This window comes from Micromesistius poutassou (assembly GCF_964030765.1).
Source record: "Micromesistius poutassou genome assembly, chromosome: 14".
In the NCBI taxonomy this organism is placed as follows: domain Eukaryota; kingdom Metazoa; phylum Chordata; class Actinopteri; order Gadiformes; family Gadidae; genus Micromesistius; species Micromesistius poutassou.
Genome location: NC_140284.1, coordinates 9,969,887 through 9,980,469, shown reverse-complemented (window position 1 = coordinate 9,980,469; position 10,583 = coordinate 9,969,887). Strand labels below are relative to the sequence as shown.

General features: G+C 42.3%; 2 protein-coding genes across 3 annotated transcripts in view; both read right to left on the bottom strand.

Annotated features, from left to right (window-relative positions):
* Positions 1-4,773, bottom strand: part of atf2 (activating transcription factor 2) — a 16,052-nt gene extending 11,279 nt beyond the window's left edge. Inside the window, exons 1-6 of the mRNA XM_084478943.1 lie at positions 4,667-4,773; positions 4,475-4,571; positions 4,268-4,386; positions 4,029-4,154; positions 2,879-3,040; positions 778-1,080 (exon numbers count right to left, since the gene is read on the bottom strand). Coding sequence (XP_084335069.1) covers positions 778-1,080; positions 2,879-3,040; positions 4,029-4,154; positions 4,268-4,386; positions 4,475-4,571; positions 4,667-4,714 — 855 coding nt within the window. The 5' untranslated portion in view covers positions 4,715-4,773. The remainder of the gene's footprint in view (positions 1-777; positions 1,081-2,878; positions 3,041-4,028; positions 4,155-4,267; positions 4,387-4,474; positions 4,572-4,666) is intronic.
* Positions 4,774-6,041: 1,268 nt separating this feature from the next.
* atp5mc3a (ATP synthase membrane subunit c locus 3a) lies at positions 6,042-8,180 on the bottom strand. 2 transcript variants are annotated; one of them, XM_084478484.1, is made up of 5 exons: positions 8,112-8,180; positions 7,828-7,914; positions 6,988-7,062; positions 6,649-6,836; positions 6,042-6,337 (listed from the first exon to the last, which is right to left on the bottom strand). In XM_084478484.1, the coding sequence occupies exons 2-5, from the start codon at positions 7,864-7,866 to the stop codon at positions 6,223-6,225; spliced, it is 417 nt and encodes a 138-aa protein (XP_084334610.1). In that variant the 5' UTR covers positions 7,867-7,914; positions 8,112-8,180; the 3' UTR covers positions 6,042-6,222. The 2 variants fall into 2 exon arrangements, with proteins under 2 accessions (XP_084334610.1, XP_084334611.1); XM_084478485.1 differs by having other exon boundaries at positions 8,023-8,134.
* Between the last annotated feature and the right edge of the window lie 2,403 nt (positions 8,181-10,583).

The following is a 10,583-nucleotide window of genomic DNA, read 5'->3' as shown; positions in this document are numbered from 1 at the left end:
TCTCTCTCTCTCTCCTTGTCAGTGGCTTCCTCAATCCCCACAGACCAGGGAGGTAGAGAACAGTTTTCCCTTGTTTTCCCCGCTGTGCCGCTATCAGCACATAATCATCTGCTGCCCAGTGTTCCAGGCAGACAACCAGCAGCCTGCCGACGAGACAGGCTACCACGGTGGGAGTTAAGGAACGACCAAAACAAACGCAGAAACAAAACGGGATACGCCTTCATTACGGTGTTAAGACACAAGGCTAAACATTATAGAATACAACGGGAGGATCTGAGTTTTGCTGCGCTCTGTGGTGGAACGTGTTTCTGGTCTGCGAGGGGATAACTGGCGAGCAGTCGGCTGTGGCATCCGTGCCACGCTGAACCACAGCTACATCAGTACGTGGGTTCCCCCCCACTTTCAGCTGATTCCGATGGGAATGCTAGGAGCTGGGGCTTGAAAATCATGAATATTCCGATATCTCTGAATATTTCAAGATATCGGAATATTACGATATCTCGGAATATGCGACTGTGTGACAGAATGTTCTGTCACTAAGCACCGACAATGTGTGACATTTGTACATCACGAGAGCATAAGGATAGTGGAAATTACTCTGATCTGTTACAGTCTTGGAGTGACTGCACCGCACTGCATGCCACTAAAGGTCAATGGTAATGAACTAATAACACAGGTTTTCAATCAAAGCACCAAAACGATGTTAGTACATAGTCATGTTGCTCAGCGTTACTAAGTCGACAGAGAAAGCCCAGGATAACTGCAAGGGACACACACCGGGGCGGTAGCTGGGATGTGTAAGGTGGAGCTTGTGACGGACGCTGGGATGGCGGGCCGGGTCTGGGTGTGGTTCAGCTGAAGGAGCACGGGGAACGGAGCTGAGGGGTGTTCCAAGAACGGAGGTTTAACAAACACAGAGTTAACGCTGAACTCTAGGTTGTCCGATCCTGTGCCGACTAACCCAGAGCTGTCGGTTCCACAGCACCGGTTATGAATTAGTTCAATCAACACGGGGTTGGTTAACACAGGGTTGTGCGCGTTCACGGCAAACCTATAAAGACGTGATGTATGGATCATGGAAATCCTGATCAAAATGGCGAAACGGGCCGCATATTTTACCGATCAAGGTACTAATTATTCTTTTTCCTCCCTCAGCAACTAAAGAATAAAAATGATGGAAGAAAAGTGTTTTTTTAATTTTTTTTTATTTAAATGATTTCTGCAAATGTGGTCTCGCATCCTTTGTCAGCCCTTACAAACATTTGCGAATGTGTTCCTCCTCGAGGAACGGGTAAAGTGGGGAGGCATCTCTTTGCGCAGAGTGGCTATTGTGGAGGACGGCGCATGCAACAATTACATCGCATGCCCGTTCCGGACAAACTCTTAGTCCACGTAGGCATTGGAATCTGGACTTCAATATCCAGAATGTATTTTCAATCTTAACGCGGGTTCTGCTGTGTGCCAGGTTAAATGTTGTCTGTGGTCCAGGAGCGGGATTAGGGTACGGGGTGATGAGCGTCGGGAGGCATTGATACCCTCGATCTCCTAGGAGATCCCCATCGAATTGCCCTGCGATCAAATACAAACTTTGAGCTATCTTGCACAAGCACAACAATTATATGAGGTCTATGATATGTTCATAATGCAACGCACCCTGTTGAAATGTATTGCTCACATTGGATGTGTGCCATCAATGCACCCAATTACATTAGGAAATCCTGAAATATAACACCCAGATGAAAAGTCAACAAGGATAATTTCGGAGCCATTTGGGAACACTTAAAGTAGATAATGCTGACCTGCAAGTTGGTGAAACTCCATGAAGTTACGCAACAACCGCTTCAGCGCAAGACAGACGCACTGAGCGGCAGACGGTAGCTTTGCCTATGTGCTCAGCATCTCCTACACTGTACAAAAAGCTACCCGTCGCAAAAAAACGGAAAGCTATGCAAATTGTTTGTAGTGAACTGAGGGCAGATCCACGATTTACCTAACATTTGCAATGTAGGGTTGGAGAAGGCTATTTAAATAGGCCTATATCAAAGAATCACGTGAAAAACTATATCTCTCCAGCAAAAAGTCATCCGGAAAGGACAATATGTCGAGCCGTGGTCTAATTAATCTCTCTGTGAATTGCACAAATTATTTGCGCTCCGATATCAATAGGCGAACACGTAAAAGCTGCGATAAACGTGGGTTTAAATAGCCTACTCTGAGCAAAACCGGGTTATCTTCCAAACTTAACCTGCGCAAAACCTGCTCCGACCAGGTTTGATTGAGAGCATATGTTTCCATAGCAACTTACATGCCGTGGTCATTTTGGAACGGAAAACCTAGGGTTGCCGCTAACCCTGGGTTAACTTAGCTGGGTAAGTGATAAAACCGGCTTTGTGGAACACCCCTCTGGACTGGGGAGAGAAGAGAGGATCTGCTGGTGAGACACCCATCACAATAATTACTATTATTATTACACAGTACGGTACTTAAAAAACACAAGGAAAGTCGATGGACAAAACAACATTTTACGAATGTGTCGTTTCAAAATACATATACATTGACTTAATCATGTAATACTTAAGAAACTAACTTTAAGCCAAAGAAAAATTGTCAATCTCTAAATGTTTCATGCAGTATTGATACTACTCCGCCTAAACAGGCCTACTGTTATTTTCTACGTCACATATATACGCAAATAATAGATAACAAAATCAGATGTGAATGCAAACAAACAGCAACACAACACAACTGATATGCCATGTGAAATAAGGATCACCAAAACAAAACCGCACAAAATAAAAGCAAAAACAAGGACACAACTGAATTAAGCGGAAAATGTATCTATGAAGTTTAGAATGTGACGTTGAGTTACTTACACTACAGGCCTATTAGTGGAGGGGACGGGCGTAATAACAGAGCTAGAGGTTGGCGATGGGAGTGCTTGCTGTGTTACAACATTAGCGTCTGACGTTGCTAGCAGTATATTGGGGACGTGGAGGGAGGCCGGATGCACTATAGTGGGTGTTGGCTGCAAGGATAATTCCTGAAAACACCATACGAGGCCTGAGCTAAGTTATGTGTTCAATACAAACATAGGATCATCATCGCAGAGCTTATTAAAGAGTGAGTTTGCCCAAAAGAAACATAATCCCAGCTCAAACCCTAATGCAGTCTATTAATTCAGTTATTTTCAGTGTGATTTGAAGGCATTCCGTCATCGCTCCAATACGTGGAGCGTAACTTGGTATAACCCACTGAGCTCAGTTCCACTGTGTTTTAGCTCAAATAATATTTTTTGTGAGGTCACGCTCAGAACTCACTCATCACACAGAAGCTAAGACAGGTTCACTAGAGGTTGAGTGGATATGTTTGTTTTTGCTGTTTGCTGATAATTTAGGTTAAACTCACCCTTTGATAGAAACAGTTAATTCTTTCTACTGCTTCTGTTCTCTGTTACATGTTTTCAAAGATTAAAAGTGAGACTTAAAAGAAACAAATGCTCATTCATGTATTCCAGTACATAAATAATGTGTGCAGAGCAATTACTATTGCATATGTTGCTCTTTTGGCACAGGGTGCTGGAAACTACAGACAAGGACCCTTCTATTTGTAACATAGGAGTGGCACAGGGTGTAAAAATACACCATTTATTCAATAACAATTACAATTTGGATGAGCCAAATTGATTTTGGGTTGGATTTCGGACCACAATATACAAAGCTTAGCACATTCAGATAAACAGTGTGAATACACCCAACCAAATACAGATTGTTTCTTGTCCGTTGGGTCAAACTTGAAGTTGGACTGCTGTGACTGCGTGTGTGCGTGTGTGTGTGTGTGTGTGTGAAAACACAAAAATACAGGTTTATACAGGTTACGTTTCATTACACAGTTTCAAATGATAAAAAACAAATAGATTTTGAATTGAAATCATTCCAGCCCAGCACGATGTTTCCCAGCAGAAAGCTTAACAGACCGGAGGTACATCTGGATTAGACCTTTAATTAATTCTTTATTATGAAAGCTGTTACCTGGTCGTCATTAGTGGTGGACTCAGGATGGGGCAGAGGACTGACTCTGTGTACCTCCATGTCTGTGTTGTCCTCCATTTTGCCTCGCATTATCGGTGTGGCCAGTGGCGACAAATCCAGCGGCATCTACATGACATATAGCATGAATAGATAAACTTTATAAATAAACACAATAGAACAAAAGTATTTAATGTCATCTGGGATCTGGGCTCCAAGACAACACCAGTGACAATAATAACCTTTTTAATGTCATAATCTGAGACTTTCTTGAAGTCATGTTCAAAAGGGCTGGCCAGCTCGTTGAAGAGACCCACTTCCTCGCAGTTCTTCAGGAAGCGTGTGGGTGTTGGAGTTTGGTCTGGAAGAGAACAACTACGTCATTATACACAACAACAACAAAACACCAACAAATCAAAGCATCTTAGTGTTAAATACGTTTTACTTGCCAGCAACAATGACACTGTCGTTCCTTGCTGGACCAAACTTGAGGGTCATCTCATGTTTGTGTTTATGGACAGCGAGGTGGTCTTCATTTGTAAATCTCTGCAGAACAGTTTAAGAAATGCTTAGGCTGCCCAGGTCTATGTAACTGTAACCAATTACAATTTGTTCATAATCATTTTTGAGAAGTTGCCTACCTGGCCACACCCAGGAGCCGTGCATAGGAAAGGTTTATCATCACTCATATTAAGAAATTCCTGTTATTTCAACCTTGAATAAAACAGGGGAAACATCACGCTTTAAATCATCTGCTCTTTACACCCACCCACCCAGCGGTCTTCTCAGTGGTACACTATAGTGGCTGTCTCAGTGTAGCTGTTGTAGCAAGGCAAGCTGGACCCCTATAAAGGATGGAGCTATGTTAAATAAGTTACACCTGAATGAGAAAAGCACAGGCTACTATTTAACAAAGGGAACAGACATGCTCCTGACGCCAGGTCATATTAACTGTTAACAGGTGTAATAGGTTTAATAACGCAAAGCTGCACACCGCAGAGGTGGACATGGGCGGTGCTTTGTTTTGGTTCTGCAGCAGCTCAGTGAACACCGCTCATTGTTCAGTCTAATAACAATGGTGAATGTGACCCGTGTATAATAAACGAACAGCCAGATACGCTACGTTCATAGTGAACCCGTAGTGAAATGTATCGTATAGTTTTAATGGTAATATGAATTATCCCTGATTCTTATCAACACGGTGCGGCTGTTTCAGCCCCGGTCGCCATGTTAGCGCTAAATATTACTGACACGATGATGGGAACATTGGATGGAATGAAAACATGGTGGAATTATGCTCATTTGGTCACTTAGAATTATATAATTAAGATAACTTTGGTGTGAATAGCTGTCAGTTTATTTACACTTACCCCACAGGCACAGCCCTTGATATCAAAATCCCATCTGTGGTGAAATATCGCGAGAGGTGCCAGAGGTTTTCCGTGGACGTCAGGGTGACGTCATTGATGAAGGGGACCGGCTTACTATTTCTGATTTACAATAAATTGCTCCGTTTCAAGAAACCGTGTTACCTTAGGCAAGAGAGTTAATTGGCAACCATTGCCATATATGTATCAGCATAATTCAATCATGCTCAATAACTTCTGAATGTTTCTCATAACATGATGCTTTAGAAATATAACCACCTCATTTTTGCTAAACCCATAAATAAAGTAGACCAATTGAGTGCCAATATCACGTGAGCTGCTGTTCAGCCATTAGCGCAGTAGATGCAATGCTAATGGCTGTGTTCTTTAGCAAAGAAACAATATTGAAACAATTTTTAGCACCATTAAACTGTTCCATGTTTATTTATCGCCATTTACAAAAGCCAGCACGTGGTTGCAGACTACTTCACAGTACTGTGGATTGATTCAGAGAAAGCAATATGGACCCGTAAAGCTAGCATGAACACCCACCAGTGGACTCACATTAAGCAACCCATGCTAAGCGACACTCTGGGAATGACTCCCTCACTGCTGTTGCATGAATACTGACATACAAAATGTACTTCCATTTGTTAAATAGCCAAATACATGCATTTTAATAGTGTAATTTTCATACATTTTTTACAATACATGTTCTGATTATTTTGACGGCGTCCAACAGACTTCAAAATGTACATGTCCATGACACCGACACAGGAACAATATTGGTAGCCACATATGTAATTAAAGGGATCCGGGACAGCAGAGGTTTACATAGCGAACAGAATGAGGAAAGCGACCATCAAACAGAAGAGACCCATGGCTTCGGACAGGGCGAATCCCAGGATGGCGTAGGAGAACAGCTGCTGTTTCAGGGATGGGTTCCTGGAAAAACAACAAAGACAGGCAAGGTGAGGAAAAACAGACTCCAGGAAAGTCCTGCGTCAGTACTTTTGCAGCCTGAAAACAACCAGAGTCAGACAACCTGCGACAGTTCGACATTCCAGAGACAGACATGAAGTTCCGAAACATCCCGAGCCAACAAAACGTTCCGGAACGTCCCGAATCGGACAAGAAGTTCCGGAGGATCCGAGTAGGATAAGAAGTTCGGGAACTTTGCGCAACATCCTGAGCCAACAAGACGTTCTGGAACATCCAGAGTCTGACAAGAAGTTCTGGAAGGAGGGGGAGCTCACCTGGCGTAGCCGATGATCAGACTTCCGAATACAGTTCCGATCCCGGCCCCGGATCCAGCCACTCCGACGGTGGCAGCGCCGGCGCCGATGAACTTGGCGGCCGTGTCGATGTCTCTGCTCACCGCGCTGGTCTGGAAGCTCCTCATGGCCATGCTTAGGGGGGACCCGGGTAGCAGGGCGGAGGTGCTCTGCAAAGGGAAGAGAAAAAAATAAAATGAGACATTGATGATGTGGTACTATGCGGGAATTGATGGTGCAAAATGTGTGCATCGGCTATGCAGTGGGAAAAAAAGCCTAAGTACTTGTATGCGTTTGCAAGAGGGCGTGAGGGTGACTTACCTCTGTTTTCAACTCAGGCCTGGAGACCACGGAGGCAGAGAGGGGTCTGCACAGAGCGCGGGAGCCAGCGCGCAGCTGTAGGGCAAGACAGGGAGGAATAAGTTAAAAACAGTCGTATTTAATCGTAAGCAATGCTGTAAGAAACGATTAATACAAAATGACATGCTTGACATGTCTCATTGTAAATGCGGTTAGTCTGGGGGCACGATTGACTCCCTTTGTCATTAAGTGTTTTAAATGACATTGTCATCTCCATTACAAGGCTAACATTATTAGAAGATGGATTTGTGAATTGCCAACTATAGTAGATAACAGTGGCAAGCCCAGACTTTGACACTTGAATGCTAAAGGGCATGACACTTGCATTTGGGAAAGTATAATGCTAGCTAGCTTAAATTGCTGCAGATTTGACAAGGGCAGCAGTTAAACAGTAATAAATAAATGAACACATGAATGAATGATGAATGAAAACCTGACAGCTGCATTGTGTGCAATAACCTCCAGCAAACCGGATGAACTTTGCACCAGTAGACTAGGACGTTAGGTGACCTTAGCTACAGACACCCTGCCGAGCTAAAGCTACACTCAACACACCTCTGCGGACATTACTGCATGCAATTTAACCAAACACAAAACCTATTGTGTACAAGGTAACACACAATGCACATTAAATACCATAGAAAGGCCGACATGCTAGCTGACAGTTAGCATTCTGGCCTAGCCTGCAGACACCCTTCTGCAGCACTCAAGTTCAACCGGAGGCCCTCACACTGATTGACACGTAGCGACTCGATGGCCAAACTATTGAATTAATACGTAAAACAATATTATTAGACTCACCAGAGCTGGCGTGGAGACGAATTTCGCACAGGCGTACATGTTTCTGTGTAGGTAGTATTAACCAGTAAGGTAGAAGCCCGGGTATTTCTGTGAATGAAGACAAGACAGAAGTAAGGTCAAATGTTTGTTCAAATGCTGTATCCGTGAAATAAAGGCAGCGGAGTGTGCATCTATGTGTTGTAGGCTCGCCTTTACCGCTTGGATGAAGCAGGGCTCGATAGGAACAGAGGATGAATGAGGATTTACAAGTATTGCCCTCGGATAGAAAGTGCCATTCAACTCACCGACTGTGCAGAGGTCGTTCCACAGTGTCCGTCTACGCATGCGCGAAGTGACGTTTGAAGTCTCCCGGATGATGACAGGGAAAGGTCATTCTGAATAACTTTATTAGACAGAACGAACTGTTCATAGACATTTCAGTCTTATATTGCAAGAATAATTAGTCAGGATTTAATGAATCGTTTATTTATTTACCTAAACTTTAAAACATTTTAAAATCAAGGACATATATATATGTCCTATATTGGCCTATATCTTTCTTTGTATAGGTTTTTATGGTTGGGGCATTAAACTGTTGATTTGGGTTGTGTTGTGTCATTATATTCTCTATTGTTGTGTTGTTATGTTTCGTTGTTATTTTGTTCTTGTCCGTGCATTTGCCCACTTGCCATTGCAGATGTCAATGAAATGACCAGGCATACATGCGTTGTATGCTCATAAGCATATGCAGTCAGAGAACAGTTAGATCACAATTTAGACCGACATGTAGCCAATATAGGACTTGTCTTCCTGTTCAACAGATGCAGGTAAAGGTACACTCAGGTACTATCTTGCTTTACTTATTCATCCTACGCTTCCAATCCAGAGTTTATAGCCCACAGTCTGAACAGCTTGGTTCCTGAATCACTGTCTCAAGTACAATCCCCAAAGACAAAAGCTCAAGGACCCAGGAACACATAGTGTGTCATGAGCATTTGTTTCTTATTTATTCCCCAAATGTCCTCCGATTCAGTGTAACATTGTTACCAGTCTTCCCAGTTCAACTTCCCAGTTAGGGAACACATGCCATCGCAAGGACACCAGCAAGGACACCACATGCTCACTGGGCACTTGACCCAGACCGACCCCTGGTGTCACGTTTCCTTACTATCTTACACTCACTTCTGTGTTTGCCCACATATGTTGACTTCCTTCTACACAGTTCAGAGCTGTGGTCAGGCAACACCATAAACTGTACGCTACGGTACTACACACATTTAATAATAATAATAATAATAATAATAATAATAATAATAATAATAATAATAATAAATAATAGTAATAGTTTGAACTCAAACTCATCAAACTATGGGTCATCATCGATAGTTTAAACTAGTGACTTAGAACTAGAGGATAACATTGCTTTGTTTTACTACTAAAGATGTACTAAAGATGTGTTGAAACATAACATGATTATACCTGTGTAGAGCATTTAACACAATCAGTATTTGAAACGACCATCACAGCGGTTTTCTATGTTTAGAAATGCTGTAGAAAGCCAACTCATTTATTTTTCTTCATTGCTGAAACTACTTGCAAACATGAAATATCTCCCAGACAATTGACCCCCATTAGTGTTGACGAGTAGAGTGGTTGTTACCAATAATCCAGGGCCCAAAGCCTCTGGTCATTCGTCAGGTCTCATCGTGTTCAGTGGTTTCTAACGGTTAAAGAGACTCCTCTGACCGGTGGGAGGTGGGAGTTTCAGACTCAATACTGAGCAGAAACCCATTCATCCTGAACCTGCAGCGCTCAGACAGAGGGCGGAACTGTGGCCTTCTGAGGAGAATTATAATCCTGATGAATAATTCCACAACAACTGGTTTGGGAGAACATTAGCATCGCTACACTGACTGACCGGCTGTGTGTTTATGATCTCAGTTTGGGACATGTTGTGTTTGCTAATGTCGTTCTCACTGGGAACATTGGATCGTTCATGTTTTAGGAATGGCGCAATTTCTAAATTAATTCATGAAACACGTCATATTTTATTGTATTATTTACTGTATTTAATGATAGAAGATATATGATTTCTGCATGTTTGGTCATTCAATTCAAACTCTTTGTTCTGCATCTCCATTAAAGTACTCAACAAATATTTTGCTATTACACTTGGAAATGTAGCTATTATATAACACAAGCTATTTTCGGAAGCTTTATGTATGCTGCTTTGAAAAGAGTTATATTGTGAAATTGAAATCAACACAACTTTACTTCTTGAAATTGACCAGACAGACACAGACACTTTCTCTTCAACGTCCAGCAGAGGGTGCCATTCAGCACCCAAAGAGTTTAGTGCTTATAGGTTAGTGTAGATACATTGTTCATATGATATTTATTTAACCTAAATTAGTTGCTTTTTAATTATACCAGCCCAGGCTGTAAGCTCATGAATTCTTTGACACATTCTTCTGCAAACCACAATCATATGATTTTACCATAACATTTATGTTAATACATCCAACCTATAAAACAATGCAAGATAGAAACCTACACATACTGTAATAGGCCTTAGTGACACGCTGTCTTAGGTCAAAGCTGTCTGTATAATAAAACATGAACATTAACAAAATATTAATTGCCAGAAAGCACACATCAGAATGGTCATTTACTAAAGAGGTCACTGTCACAGCGTCTAATTAACAGGGCAGCAGTGGTGTGGTCCTACATGGAAGGTGTCGGGAGCAGTTAAACACACACACACACACACACACACA